The sequence below is a fragment of the Pleurodeles waltl genome, chromosome 4_1, assembly GCF_031143425.1.
Source record: "Pleurodeles waltl isolate 20211129_DDA chromosome 4_1, aPleWal1.hap1.20221129, whole genome shotgun sequence".
Classification (NCBI taxonomy): Eukaryota; Metazoa; Chordata; class Amphibia; order Caudata; family Salamandridae; genus Pleurodeles; species Pleurodeles waltl.
The window spans coordinates 142,849,363-142,865,530 of record NC_090442.1 but is presented as its reverse complement, the minus strand read 5'-3'; the positions used below and the strand labels follow the sequence as shown (position 1 = coordinate 142,865,530).

Sequence of the window (16,168 nt, the reverse complement as noted above, 5' to 3'; positions counted from 1 at the left end):
GCACTAGAAACTGCACCCTCCAGACACCAATCACTACAAGGAATGCGCGAAGCTGTAGATGCAGTAGCGGTCTTGAACAGAGGAGCCCCACACTGCTCGCAAACCTCAGGTGATGCCTCGGACCATGACTCGAGCTGCGGGAGTCTCTCAATATCATCCCAAGACACTTGCACCAATCCACCAAAAGTGACCCCCAGAACGGCGGAAGAACTCATCTAACCGGTCAGTGATCACCCAATTTACCAAGCGATCACCCCCTATATACAACCCCTGCAGAGGCGAACCTTCTAGGCAACCTCCAGTGTACAGGAAACCTCGAACACTCACTCACAGGCAGCAAATATACCTCAGCCGGGTCCCCGGAACGTCCCGGGGTGTAAGCTCTCGGCCCTGACGCGCCTCCCACCTCCAATAGGAAATAGGATAGTTTATATGGTTTGGACGGGGAAAGTTTTGTCATCCGGTCCTGGGGAGAGGGAGTTGGGTAAAGTTCGAATTAGAGTTGGGAATGGGACAAGTCATGCAAACACAATCACCTTAGAAGGCAGATCTCAAACTAAAATAGGTTGACTAACTTAGCCTCCCTCGCCGCAGAGCCCGTGAGTAACTCTGCCAACACAACCAAGATTAACCAAGATAATGACTACTCACTATAAGATTATAACCTGGAATGTAAGAGGCCTAAATAATATGTCCAAACGATACAAAATTCACAACTACCTCAAGCGAAGAGGGATACACATAGCCCTATTACAAGAAACTCACCTGACAGAGCAGGAAGTTAAAGCCCTTAGCAAAAGATGGAGAGGTCAATAATTGCCACTAACTACTCAGCCTATGCTAGGGGAGTTCTTATGTGGATCCGTCCCGGGGTCCCTTTCCAAATACTCCACAAGGTTATCGATAAAGAGGGAAGATACGTATTAGCAAGTGGAAGATTAGGTGGCAGAGAAGTGACAATAGGAGGAGTATACGCCCCCAACCACGACCAAGGTAAATTCCTCGACAGGTTATCGCTAGAATTAGGTCCCCTTCTGGCTGGCACAAATATAATCGGAGGGGACTTTAACTGCATCACCAGTAACTCCCTGGACAGATCGCACCCCCCAGTATCACAATCCCAATCACTGAAAACGGCAAAGCAACTCATAGAATGGCAGCAACACTGGCAATTAATAGACTGTTGGAGAACACTTAACCCACACTCTAGGGACTACTCATACTACTCACTTGTACATGATCTACATGTCAGACTCAATACCATCCTGGTATCCCCTGAAATACAGAGTGACGTGGTATCCGCGGAATATCTTAGCCGAACGATTTCTGATCATAACCCCCTGATAGCTTCAATGGCCTGGGGCAGAGAGAGACCGACAATCCCAACCTGGTGCCTCAGAGCAGAAATGCTCGAAGACGAAGCGTTTAAACATACTCTACATACAGCTATCGGAGAGTTTTTCAGACATAACGAGGGTACGGCATCTACTAGATCCATTGAATGGGAAACTTTTAAAATAGTTATCCGGGGAAAATGCATTGCTGAAAATATAGGGGCCCGAAAGTCAATTGAAGCAGAACTTCTTCAACTGGAAGACTCTCTTAGAGACCTGGAAAGAAAGTGGCCCACACAACCTGACTTACACCCTGCAATAGTGGCTACTAGGACGAAAATTCACGTAGCTGCTAATACACTTGCCCGCTTCGATTATAAACAACACGTAACCAGACTACACTCAGAGGGGGACAAAGCTAGCGCTTTACTTGCCTGGCTCGAGCAACCCCCAAAAAAACAAACTGTAATAGTCGAAATCGAAAACTCACAGGGCACACACATTTACACCCAAAAAGACATTAACTCTGTCTTCCAAGAGTACTATGCACTCCTACATGCCCCCCCCACTATAACACTGACCCCTACCCAGTTGCGTTAATTAGAGTCCCTCACCACCCCCAACCTGTCAACAGCAGCCAATTCGGCTCTAGCGACGCCTATATCGATCGCGGAAATAAAAACAGCAATCCAAAGCCAGGGGTAAAGTACCAGGAGCGGATGGGCTTCCACTAGAATTCTACCACCAGTATCAAGACCTACTAGCCCCCCATCTCTGCGCATTGTATGCATAAGCATGGAACAGTAACTCCCTCCCACAATCCACCAACATGGCTATTATGATCCCCCTGCTAAAACCAGATAGACCTGCCACAGACATCCGCTCTTATCGCCCCCTGTCAATGCTCAACATAGATTACAAAATTTTAAGACAGATTTTAGCTGATAGATTACTCCCCCATATGCCATCATTGATTCACCAAGACCAATCGGGTTTCATACCCAATCGTAGCACATCCCAAAACATTAGATGCCTCATATCAATACTCCACTCTTTGCCCCCGAACTTACCACAAGCGGCGATCATCTCGGTAGATATTGATAAGGCATTTGACAGCTTAAGATGGGACTATCTGGAACAAGCTATGCTAAAGTTGGGGCTGGGCAGAGGATTTGTAAGGTGGACCAAACTGTCCTGCATGATCCATATCTCAGGGAAGCAAAGTATATCAGGCCTCAATAAACTAATTTCGCATAATATTACTAAACTAGGAGACCTATATGGCGGAGGGAAACTCCTCACATACACTGAGCTACAAACACAATATAACCTCCCCCCCGGTTTATTCATTGCCCACAACGCCATCATTAAAATCTCTCAAAAAACCTGGAGAACTGGAATCCTTGAACCCCCCCACTCATAATAGCAGCAATACCATTTGCTCCACTGGGAATTTAAAAGGGGTAGTATCCAGAATCTACAAAGCGCTACAAGCCAGCACGCCTACCCCTAGAAAAACTTAAAGACAAATGGCAATCGGACTTAAATATCGCTTGGGATGAAAAGCAATGGAGTCAGATCGTCTCTCGTATCTATCCAGTTTCCAGAAATGCCAGGTTCAAATTAATAAACCTATACATTTTTCACAGAGCTTACATGACCCCACACATGATCTCCAAAATCTATAGAACAAACTCCTCAAGCTGTCCTAGATGCACGGAGCCAGCAGCCAACCTTATACATATGCTCTGGAGCTGCCCCCAACTTAACGCATTCTGGGAAGAGGCCTTTGCTAAAACCTCAGCCTGCACTGATAGATTATTAATTAAATCCCCGGCAGTGGCGCTACTGGGGGACTTTCCACGCCTGATAGCCTTTAAAATCTCCAACAAATTTATAGACCTTGCTCTAATCCTAGCAAAAAGGGAAATAACCACCACTGGAAATCACCAACGGGCCCACAAATATCCAGATGGCAAAACTCTTTAGTGAAGTGGGCAGAAGCAGAAGGAACGTCACTACTTTGCGAGGCAATACGCGAACTCCGACCAAGAAATGATGCATCCCAATGGGAATTAATCCTGGAAAAACTAAAATCACCAAATGCATTCTCCGAAGAAGCAAACAGAACCACTACGGACTCAGATACAGACTCCAACACAACACAGGAAACCTAATGGCTCTGCGAGCGAGGACAGAAACAACTAACAATTGAGACCTGCCAAATGTGAATAATTTTGATATAATTTGTAGCATGAGGGGAGGGAGGGGGGAACAGTTAATCTAAGCACAGTTACGATAATGTTGTTGTTATTGTTATATTCAAAAATTGGAATAAAATCTTTAAAAAAAAAAAATATGTATCAGGGTGTACTATCACAAACATGACATTTATTGAAAAGTGTGGTACTGATTAATCATCATAAAAAAGATTTCAAATATGTACTCAGCCTATAGAACACAAGGACAATTCATTAGAGTAGTAAAATTGCATATGATGATTATATTGAAACCACACCACATGAGTTCTGCAAAGAACCTTTAAAGCATGTGCATCCGTCTCAAGAGGAACAACCAGTAATGACTTAAAGTCCTGCAGCTTTGTGAAAGACTTTTTAAGCAGCTTCTTGAATCAAGAACAACATCTAGTAACACGTTTTGAAAGTCTTTTGAAGCTGTTAGTTTTGACTCAACAGAGACATCTAGTTACAGCTTGCAGAGCTGCAGCATTGAGAAATACTTTTGAAGCATTTTCATTTGACTCAAGTAATAGTTTGCAGATGGCAGCTTTGTGGAAGACTTCAAGCAGTTTTGTGAGGCTCAAGATTCATTCTAGTAACAGCTTGAGGTTCTGCAACTTTGAGAACGACCTCTCAAGTAGTTGCATTAGAGTTGAGGAGGTCATAAAGTAATGCCTTGTGGTTCTACAGCTGTGTGAAAGTCTTTTCAAGCTGTTGCATCTGACTTAAGAGTAGCATCTAATAACAACTTGTGGTACTGCAGATTTCTAAAATACTTTACAAGCAGTTGCATCCAACTTGAGATTTGGGCTTTGCCAATTCTTATTTCACAAGGTAAAGGTTTTGGGTTTGAGTGAAGGATCTATGAGGAAATAGGGAGCATCTGATACAGAGTTGCAAGCTGGCGGGGTTTAGGTAAATGTTCACTGAGACATGGAATCTGGGAACTGAGTAAAGGACCGATAGGACACAATTACAAGGAGACTTGGAACATGAGGTCATGGTGTAAGCAGTTTAAAACGAACCAATTTCTTGAAATAGCCTAGACAAGGACTGAATAGTCATAAACAACACACTATGTTGATAGTAACAAACACACGCAGACACACACGCATACATACACATATAGATCCAATGATACAAGATGCACTGCCCTGTGAGAAATGCTACTGGGCCTCCCATAGCTAACATTGTATTGGATGGAAGGCTAAGAGATGTAAAAATCCCACACAGAATTTGCCAAGGGTAAGCCAAGACATAATTTATTCTCTAATAGGGCTTAACGGCACCCAAAATGTTGTATGAATGAAATTAGGAGTGTGAATTTCTTAGGGATGTATAAAAGGTTTTAGTTCTGCCAGTGGAATTGGAATCATTTAGTTATTCTGCATTGCTAATTGAACTTTGAATTACTAGTTAATTCTGCCATTCTGCTGGAGGAGCAAAATCAGCACTGTGGTTGCTTTAAGCAGGTCTGGAGGAGGAAGCAGCCCCTCTATGTGAAGAAAATACTGCGGATTGAATTTTAATCTGCAGTGATTTTTAAAAAGTGTAGGGGCTGCTCCATTTTCCAGCCCTCTGGAGTACCACTGCAGTGCAGTGCATACCCTTAACTGCCCTTACATAAATATATAGAGGTGCTGAGTAAAAAAATAAATTTAAAAAAAGTACATCTTGCTGGTATTACAGAATAATTACCTGTCAGGACAATATGAATAGGGTTATGATCGCTAAAGGGCTGGGGGTGGACTTTAAAGTAACACGAATTGAACACCAAGTTAGAGGATATCAAGACAAAGTAAATCGTGCTGCCTCTACCTCTCCCTGTAAAAGTAGGGGTCTATTGTCATCTTCATCCATTGCATCTGCGGTATTGGCCAGGCTATAAGCCAAAATTAATCTATTTATAGCTTCCCCATATACCGAGTGTGAAAAAAGACCACTAGAATTGTCATGTGGATCGGAAAATCCGCAGACACGTTCCCCGCTAAATTGACATTTCGCAATGTTAAAATCACCTGCCAAAATCATCTAAATGACCGCAGCTGTTTGTGTACCACAGAAGGCTGCGAGCTTCCTCTCTAGATCCTCCACAATCTCTGCTGTCTGGGATGAAAATTGGTTATAATAATAATTTACTAAAATCAGGTTTAAGGATTTGGCTATTTGTAGGTACACAATTTGAAAGATGAGGGTAGACACCACCACAGTAACTTTAGGAATATCTAAGGCACATGAGAAAAAAATTGCTAATCCCCCTTTTCCTCGGCCCGAGAATGAGGGGATCGTGGGAGAGCAATAGGACATATACCCATTCAACGACACAGGATCAATAGCCCATGTTTCCTGACAGCATAAAATATTATAGTCAGCAACATATTACAGCCAATCCTCAGTATGAATTTTATCTCTTATTCCAGCCAAATTCCAGGATAAAAACTGCAGGCTCTGCCTATTCACTGGGCTATTCAAAACAAAATGCAGTCCTGGGAGAGGCTCACCATGTCCAGGATGGACTTCACTACAGTTGGGGGCAGACTCTGATGGTTTAATCACCGCCCTAGAGTCACTAGATTTTGGTAAGTTCAAGCGTCAATCAATGTCCAATAGGTCTGAAAGAACTTCATAACGGTTAGAATTTAAACGCAGATCTACAAAGTCCAATCGGCTAGGTGGCCTAATATTCTGAGTAAACTCAGTGCTTGTTAGGGTGAACCATGAAGGTCAGTAAATAAACTTGAGCTCATCCTCCTGGTAGCTATGGCACAAAGCAGACAGAATTAACTTAGAGACAATATGAAAAGTATTTACACAGTACTAAAACAATAATACGTTGAAATGGAAAACTATAAAATACCCCAAATGAATTAGAAAAATAGAGTAAAATGTAATAAACAACATTACACCAAAATGACCAAAATACAATAGAGGGAACTGGAGATGTGATTTTTTTAAACTTTTATTAGAAATAGAACCAAAAAGCACAAAGTGATAGTCAATGGTCACAGTAGAACAAGACTTGACTGTGATGGAGCGCAGGTCAGATATGCTAACCAGGTTTGTCAAAGATTTTACTTTCCAGCTTTAGTCCATCAAGTCCCAATCCACCACGGAAGTACACTTCAGGCAGAGGTCAACGGGGGGAAAGTCCAGTCCAGGTCCAGTTGTCATTGGTCAACTAGAAAGTTGCTGGAAAAGGCTTCTTGTAGTTTATATCCCTATAACAGGTCAGTCTTATGAACCTTGAATTCCACTTCTTTGCCCTGGGTACAAGAGGAAAGGCAGTTCCAGTCTTCTTGGCTCCATTCAGGTCTCAGATTGCAAGTTGAAATCCTCTTCTGATCTTCCACTGGAGTATTCTGAAGTGGGTGAGTGGAGACACATTTATGCCTGAACTGTGCTAGTGTGTGGGAATGGCCACAGGCGTGCACTAACCAATTGGCAAAGGTTCCTGGGGCTATCCTTTTACCCTTTGGACAATTTCAAGATGGGCGAAGACTTTGACCACAATAAACGTGGGCTCTGAGGGCAGGGGTGTATGTGTGCAGAGTTTACTGTGTTAATCCTAGAGTCCTCCCACAAATAAGGTTAAATTCCAGTTTTAGGCAGTCCGTGTGGCCCCAAAAAACTCAGAGATAGAAGTCTGTTAGGCCAATGCTGAGCTTTCATCAATCAGACAGTGGATATTCACAAACTGTTTTGGCATTTTGTTTTCCTCCTTTGAAATGTGCCTCAAATGCCATATAAAAAAAACCCCAGCAGACCTGTCAAGCAGGTTTTGACACTCTAGTAGCATCTGACAGTGTGATGTCAACAAGAGGCCCACTGTGATGGTCTGGCTGCAGGGACAAAAGAAGGGTCAAGCTTGGGTGTCAGCTACATCTGCTTGTGACAGGGCAAGCCTTTTTAAAGTTAATCAAGTCATTGGGCCCAGCCCATATGCCATCCTGTCAAGAGCACAACAACACATCCCCTCTCCAAAGCCTTTTGTTCCTGTCCTGGGAGCAAGGTAACACTACATTCACATTTATTGAAATACTAATTAATGGCTGGCAGAAGAGAGAAAGCAAAATGTGGATTTAGCTTCCAGAAACTGCAGACAGGGCAAAGGTGACTTTTTAAAAGTAATCTTTAAAAAATATTTATTACAAATCTGTTAGAAATTGGGTCTCTAGTTGGCAGAGGTATACACCCTTGTCCAAGTAGGGACCACAATCCTAGTCAGGGTAGGTCACAACACAACCCAAATTATCCTGTGCTGACCCTCTGGTAGCTTGGCACAGAGCAGACAGGTTTAACTTAGAAGGCAAAGTGTAAAGTATTTGTACAATAACTCATACAGTAACACAGTGAAAACACCCCAAAAATACACCACACAGGTTTAGAAAATTAGATAATATTTATCTGAATAAAATAATATCAAAACAACATAAATCCAATATGCACCAGTAAAGATATCACGTTTTCAAGGTTTAAAGAGTCTCCATCCTTAAGAATCAATTGTTGTATCTTTGTAACACACAGTCCCTGGGATGCATCAAGAATAACGATGTACAGGGACCACAGAGGAGGAGATGTGTTAAAAAATAAGGCGCGCGGCACAGACGATACAGCATTTCATTCCACGCTGCAAGATGATGCGTCGATTTCCAGGAGCGCAGCCTTGGTTCCTCACTGCAATCCAGGGATATTTTGACACCCAGGGCCGGTGCTTTGAAAATCCTGGACACTCTGGTAAAAAGGAGCAGGTGATGCATTGATCCGGTAGGCAATGTGGTGAAATTTCAGCCACATGGCAGGCGCTGTGTCAACTTCCAGTTACGAGTCCGGCGCTGCGTTGTTCCAGTCAGCTTTGCAGCGATTTTCCAGCCACGATGCAGGTGCTGCGTAGATTTCTGCAGGCATTGCGCCAATTTTCCAATGCACGAGGATTTCCTAAAGGGGTGAAGTCTTTGTTGTCCCTGAGACTATGGAAACATCAGGCAAGTTCAATCCAAGCCTTTGGAAAGCACTTTTGGAGGAAAGCGGAGATCGTTCAGGAGATTCAGGAGCACCAGGCAGCAGGGCAATAAGCAGGAAAGCAGTCCTTCAGCAAAACTGTCCAGATGAGTCCCTTGGGCAGCCAGGCAGTCTCTCAGACAAAGTCCAGGTGTAAGCAGTGGTAAAGTGTGCAGAGTCCTAAAACAAGCAAAAACAGGTCAGAAAAAAGGAGGGAGGCTGGCAAAACATTAGGGGATGGCCACCATAAGGCTGTCAGGTCTAACAAAATACAATTTCAAAAGAGAGTTGAGCTTGTGATAAATATTTCAAAAAGTATGAAGACTGAATTTGTAGTTATTTGTTAGGTGGATATGATATTTATTAAACTTGATATTTTATCTCAATGCTTTCTTATGGAACTGCCAACCCTGCTATAGTGAAAACAGCTTTGAGGTACTACCCACTGTAAGGACGTTTATCATTAACATTTACATGACTTAGGTTCAAATATCATGCACCCTGCCTTAATAGGCACTAAAGCTCAGTTAGGGGTAACGTATACATATAAGAGGAGGATTTTAGGCTTGTTAAAAGGGTTATTTTGTCAGGTTGAATTTGCAGTTTAAATCTGCATAGCCGGACCTGCAGCCATGTTTCCATTGTCACAATGGGTGTTGCAGCCCACTAGAGACATTAAACTTACAGGCCCTGGATGCAATTTCAGAAACATTTACTAGAGTCTTATAGGTAAATATGTTAATTAGGGGTATGCCAATTTTATCATGTTGAAAAGAGGAGCACAACCACTTCACTGCTGGTTAGTAGGGGTAAAGTGCAAAGAGTTCCATAGCCAGCAAAAATAGGGTTCAGTAAAAAAGGCAACACACATTTTGGGTGACTCTGAGAAAAGGGCAACATTTCCAACAGTACATTTTTACCAAGTGAATTTTCTGCTTAATTTATCAAAAGTCTGATTTTACAGTTAAGTCGGATTTTACTAACCAAGCAATAACTTTGGAGCATTTTTCTCGCCCTTTCAGTCTCTGTACTTAAGTGAGTGTTAGTCTTCCCTTTGTTACCCATCAACTGTGTTATCTCCCTTGCCCTTGACTGCCCTCTAACTCTTGGGCCTCTCTTGTCTCTTTTCCTCCAGGCAGAGTTCTCAGAGCTGAATCTCGCATCCTACGTCAATGGCGGCTGCATGGTGGATATGAACGTCATGCGGAATGGCTCCAAAGTAGTCAGGTAAGGACTGCTGAATAACCTGGCGCTGTCAATGCTGTACAGGTAAGGCTGTGATGCATCAAAGACAGCATGCTCTGAGTGATGACCCAAGGCACACTGTAGTTTCAGGATGAAGTGTATTCTTGGTACAGGGAATGTCCCACCATTTAGTGCCCTCCATTCTCAGTTTCTATCTGTCCATTCCAACTACCTGTGGCAGAACACCCGCCGCAGAGCACACGCAGAACTACATTCTGTGGCGGATGTAGTGAAACCGACCAACACAAAAAGGGAAAAGATTCAAACTACATCACAGTACACAACAGTCTGACTACCAATCATTCTGCCGCTGCCTGGATGTACTCATCCACCTGCAGTCTTAAAGGATGAAGATGATGTACGTACCTCCAAGAACCTTAGAGTTCATTGCTATTTTTTAACTTCTCAATGCTGCCTGCTTTATATAACACTAATGCACCAATTTACTGTTTTGCTGACTTCTCCGTATAAACACAGATGGAAAACTATGGTTTTTGTCAGCTTTCGTGTTTAAAAACAGAAAAACGGAAATTAGGTCATCTTCTAGTGGCTCTCAGTGCTGTTGTGTTTAAAAAGGACCAAGTCAGAAGGCTTCCCAATGTAGCTGATAAAACTGAAGATGAACTTGTAATGTACTGCTAGTGTTTACAGATGAAGATGGTAGCTGCTTCTACACTACACGCCTGCAGACATCCCAGGGTGATTGTGCATGTATGAAGCATACTTGTTGCAATTTCAGTTTTACAACGAACAAAGATTAAGGCCCTCATTAAGAGTTTGGCGGGCGGCAGAGGTTGCCCACCAAACTCTTCCCGCAATCAAACCGCCTGTGAGGCCTGAATCCCACCGGCCCTAATAGGACTTCACCGCAGGGCCGACGGCCGGAAACAGTGTTTCCGCCTGCCGGCCCTGTGGTGAGCAGGGCCTTAACATTGACGCTGGCTCTTAATGGAGACGGTACCAATGTGGCGGTGTGGTGGGTGCAGCAGCACCCGTCTCGCATTCCACTGCCCATAATTCGGGCAGTGGAATTCATGATGGGGCTGTGCACGGGTGCCATCCGACTCCCCCATTCCGCCAGCCTTTCTACGGTGGTGTGAACCACCATGGAAAGGCTGGCGGATAGGGATTCCTAATCCCCAGGGCGGCGCTGCAAGCAGCCCCGCCCCCGAGGATGTGAAACCACCTGGACCGCCAGGCTGCTGGCTTGCGGCAGCCTGGCAGTGTCAGTGGTCCGAACATGGCGGCTCAGCCATAGTCATAATGTGGCGGTCCCTCCGCCAGCCTGTTGGCAGTGGGACCACAACCGCGAGTCTGGTGGTCATGCGCCCGCCAGACTCGTAATGACCACCTAAATCTGGATATAGCAGATAAAATGAGCAAAAATGTCAATAAATACAGACAGAAAGGACCAACATATGTAAGATTGGGAGCCTATATATAGCCATCCTCTCACATGCCCAGAATAGGTTGCTCTTGTGTTATAAGACAGGATCCTGGTTGGTGTTTTTTCTGCCCTGCGCTACGGCAGATTTTCATCATCAACTGATCACGAGGCCACAAAGAAAAGAAAACAAAAAGAAAACATTGAAGATTTTCAAACTAAAACTACTGAAACAAAAAAAGCCCAAAACATATAATAAAATGGCTAAATGTAATTCATTATAATGAATGGGAAAAGCAGATGTACCTGAACTATGTAACTAACATGGAAAGACAAGCAATACCTAGATCAAACAAGCACTGGCAACACCAACTGGTATGTTCTTCGAAAGCTGGTGCAATGATAAAGTGTGTTTTTTATTTTTATAGAAAGCTTATGCTACAAAAGCAAAAAAGGAAAACATGCTACCACCTAAATATGTCAGCCATAAACTTGCTATAAAAGTTTCAATTTAAAAAAAATACCATTACCTATTAATTTAATAGAACTAACTAGGTGCTTTCTTGCAGGCAGCTGTGCATACAACATGTACCGAAGCCTTAATTGTTTAATCCATACTAAAGTAAAACATGATTCTTATTGGTAGAAAGAAAAGTTGCCATTGGCTGTTAATTAACCTGAAGACATAGTTTAAACATACAAGGGTGACAAAAAGAATAAAAAAAGGCTAAAGAATCAAAAGGAAAAAACGTTGGCAAATTCAAGTATTGCCCTTCCAGGCCTGGCACTGAAGTACGCTTCATTTTAGGTAGATGAGCACATGTGATCAGTAACATCACTCACAGTGCAAGAGAGCCAGTGACTGAAGTGGGCTAACCTATTGCCCCATGCTATCTGCTGTTTATGGCGAAGCCCTGGGGACCGGGCCAGCAGGCAACGGCCAGCCCGAGCAATCGTGAACAGCACCAGCTCCAGCACCCTCGGTGAAATGAGGCACCGTGGGGAGCTCAGTCGGCACTCTACCAGTCCCAAGCACAGGCTGGGGAGCATACGACAGTCTTATACCTTGACCCTGATGCTGGTCACTGAAGAGCCTCATAAACAGCGGGGATGTGATCGATGACCTGAGAACCTGCCAGTGGAGCTACTGGAGGTGGAATCACTGATGAGCTTTGAAGGTATGGATAGGTCCTTGGTGACCTTGGTTGGTAGAACAGCAGTAAGTTGAGGGTTTAATGTGCAGGAGGAAAGTCACTAGTTACTTAATATTTAGATTTTAAGATGAACATCATTTATGAGCTTGGTAGGGGCGACTGATGTGATTGGCCAGCTCTGTAGGTAGAGTCGAGTCATTGGTGGGGTTTTGGTAAGCAGGCAGGCCTCATTAGTTGGCATCGAAATAATTGGTGAGCTTGGTAAGTGATCCAAAGAAATTAGTGGGCTTCGAATTTAGGATGGGTGACATTGGTAGTCTTGATGGGATGGTGGAATTTATTTGTGAGTTTGGTCAGCTGGATTTGGTTTCTTGGTGAGCTTTTAAGAGATGGCAGTCGCTTGTCATTCTGACAAAAGTCCTGGTGAACATTATATTTATGGTGTCTTGACAGGTACACTGTACTTTGGGACCTGAATATCCCTGTGTACTGGCATGTTCCACTGCGCTGACGACCCATCTGCAAGTGAAAATGATATCCTGAATTTTAGTTTATTTGGTCCTGGTCTCACACTAATCTAGTGTGAGTGCAGCGCTAAGCCTCTCCCTGACCATGTGAGATCCATCACCTGTCCTGTGACCTGGAGGGGTGCACCATGCAGGTCGTCATAGTAGACAAAGGGCTCTGTCCTGGATTTATCACATAAAAACAGTGGTGGCCGCTTATCATGTCTTGTGATTTGTAGCGTGATCAGACCTTTTTCTCTGTGTCAGTGAGAATGTGGTGTAAGATTATCCTGCTTGAAGCAGCTGCGGTGCTGATCTCCAGCTACAAAGTAGGAGTTCACCCCTTGAAGATGGCCACATTACCCAGGCCGAACACTCATCACCATCAGGTAACTGCGGTGCCTACTCTACCTAGGGACGAGAGAGACCAAGACACGTGGGCAAATCTGCTGTCCTTGATTGAGACTTTTTTGCTAAAACATTGAATTGAGCTTCACACTTGAATTGTGAGAACTTTTGAGTGATCTGCACCAGAGCCTATTCCTCGCCTGCATCCTAGTACAGTGAGGTAGAAGCAGTATCTCGACCCAGTGGGCGGGAAGGCGGTTACCAGGGAAAGAGGGGGAAGGGCAGCGGCACTGGTCAGGACAATAAGTTATCATCTCTGTTGGCTGACTGTTAGAGCTCTTGCCTCCCACACTACCCCCCGAGAAGACTGGGGCTGCTCACTATTGCTATACTAAAAGTCAGGAGATTTGTACTGGCCTAGTTTACAGAGTTTTATCATGACAGATCAGGGGACACAGGTGGCAAATGAGTTCAACCACCATGGTTGAGGCCTGCTAGCCCCAATCTGGCCTAGGGACCTCGGAATGAGCTCTGACTTTGTAAATTGCTGGTGGTCCATACAGGAAGGGAGGCAGTTTTTGTTGGTTTCACCTAATAGGGCGTGAATCTTTATTCACACTTAAGGAAGCAACAACCTCTTGCTGTTTGATAATACAACGTCTGGGAACACCACTAGGATACTTGCGGCCTATTGAGGGGCTTGTATTTCGGCTTCTGCGGCTTGACTCACAGCTCTCTCTGACTGCCTGATGCCTCGGGTCCCTCAGGTTGAGAGGAGCTGATTGGTCCTCTGCTTAGAATGAATATGCACCCAAGAGGCTGCTACGCTTCAAAGGCCCCGTGTGACTCTAGATCTGTACATCTTGAATGCAGGTGTAGCTTGCGCTAGTTCATTTATTTACCTGTGTATTTATTTATTTATTAAAGATATTTATGTTGTGGAGATCCAGCCACAAGGGCAGTGGAGTGCACTGCTATCAGGAAAAATACATATAATATTGATGACAGGAGGAGGGGCATGCAGATGGAGGAAGTAACAGATTTAAAAATGAAGATAGATTCTGAACAGATTTGTTTTTAAGTATTTATTTGATTCAAGTTTTATAGTGCGTAATGCTCAGTGCACCCTCGCCCACCAGTGAGTTTAAGTGGAATGGTTATTACAATGACTGGGTGCGTGGTGACGTCAAAGCACCCGAGCCAACAACGTGCGCACCAGCATTCACAAGCATACTCTAATCTGATCTCCCCAAAAAAGCCGGGGCATTTCAACGAAGTACCTTTGTGAGCCGGTTGTGAAATGTGCTGTGGTCACGACAGTCGCTGATCCGTGGAACGGCGAAGCTGATGGGTCACATCTGGCCACTTTGGAAAGCTCCCACAGTTCACATACTCGGTTGAGAGGACGCATCTGCCCGGCAGGCCTTGTGTGGGGACCGCTGGCCTTCCAGCTGTTGAGGAAGTGACAGGTGGCCACCCTGACTAAGAGGGACACCGTAATAGGAGAGCACCTCAAAGAATAGTAGAACCAGAGGAAGGGGGGGGGGAGTAATTCATAAATCGCGCCATTCCTGAGGGCTGTTCTACAAGGGGACCCGCTCTGGAAGATGTGAGATCCTCTGTGTACTTGTGTCCACTCACTCTCAGCATATGTCCACCATGGTGTCCTTGGTCCATTGGCCACATGTGCCTGGAACCAACCAAGAGCTCCGAGGCCGGAGATTATTGCTGACGTCCTAGCGCTGTAAGGTAACTCGTTTTGCTCTCAGCTGCCATGTTTTTCAGATCATGTGTAATGTCCTACACCAAACCAGGGTATTTTCCCTTTGAATTTTGGGACTTGTAGTCCTGTTTTTATAATGGAATGAGCAATACTGAAAGACTGAGAATTGAAAGAAAGTAACCTGGGCTGGAGCAGCACATCACGCCCGATCCAAGGCGTGGCCACGACAGACTCAATGAGCCACTTCCGGGAATGTAGGCCTGCCTGAAGCGCGGCATACCGGGCCTGGATAATGAGTCTTACTTCGCATAACTGTGCATTACCAGGTGGCGGGTGGCGGGTGGCGCTGGACTCTTAGAAAGAACCCCCTGCCCCAGATGGTGCATGCATACCTGCGTGCGGTGCAGCATTAGACAGATGCCTCCATCTTATGACTGGCCGTGTCAGCGCTGAGCTTTTGCAGCTGCGCACCAGCAGCCGGACAACTTTACAGACACGGAGCCTCTAAAATGGTTGTAGCGTGAAGGGAGCGTCAGTCGCATCCTAGCTGAGCTTCGTATGCCACAGAAGTTATCCCAGGTCTCTTAGCAGTGGGCTGGCCGCCTCACTGCACAAGACCATATGTACACTGCACGTGCACACAGCCGTGGCAACTGTGGCTTGAACTCAAGGAGGCTCACTGATTGGTTGACAACACTGTTGATGCTGCTGTTGACCTCACAGTCCTCAGTCATTCAAAAAACTCTACAGCCTCCCTCAGATTCATATGTTTTCAATCAGGGAGTGCTAAAAACCAATGGAGAATGAGGCTCTGCTTAGTTTTAGCAATTGTATGAACGAACTCCATGATTTATGTATTTGGAAGTTTTGTATGCCCATGCCAGGCTCTGACGGGTGTTCAAGCAACATTCTTACACTTTGGGAATCAAATGGGTCTCTTTACGGCCTCGCCTCCATGTTATCTTCCGCAGGAGGGACCCTCTCTCTCTGCACCAGTCACTTCACGTGAAGCATCATGTCTGAGCCACGAGATGAGAACTATTAGAGCCGACATATGTACTTATGTCGAGGGGCATTCCGGGCACAATCACATTTCTGCCATTTGGCGTGTGCTCCGGGTCTCTCCTATAGAGTGCAATGATGTCTCAATCAGTGGTTTAACACAACAAGAATTGGCAAAGTCAATAGGTCTTGCTTACACTAGAGCTATTGGCTTTGTCAATGTGTTTTTGCCAT

The 16,168-nt window shown here is 44.7% G+C and overlaps 1 protein-coding gene across 1 annotated transcript in view; it reads left to right on the top strand.

Moving 5' to 3' along the window:
- The window catches only part of SYN3 (synapsin III), a 941,464-nt gene that overhangs the window by 345,627 nt on the left and 579,669 nt on the right, over nucleotides 1-16,168 (top strand). Inside the window, exon 4 of the mRNA XM_069227930.1 lies at nucleotides 9,708-9,799. Within this exon, the coding sequence (XP_069084031.1) occupies nucleotides 9,708-9,799 (92 nt within the window). The remainder of the gene's footprint in view (nucleotides 1-9,707; nucleotides 9,800-16,168) is intronic.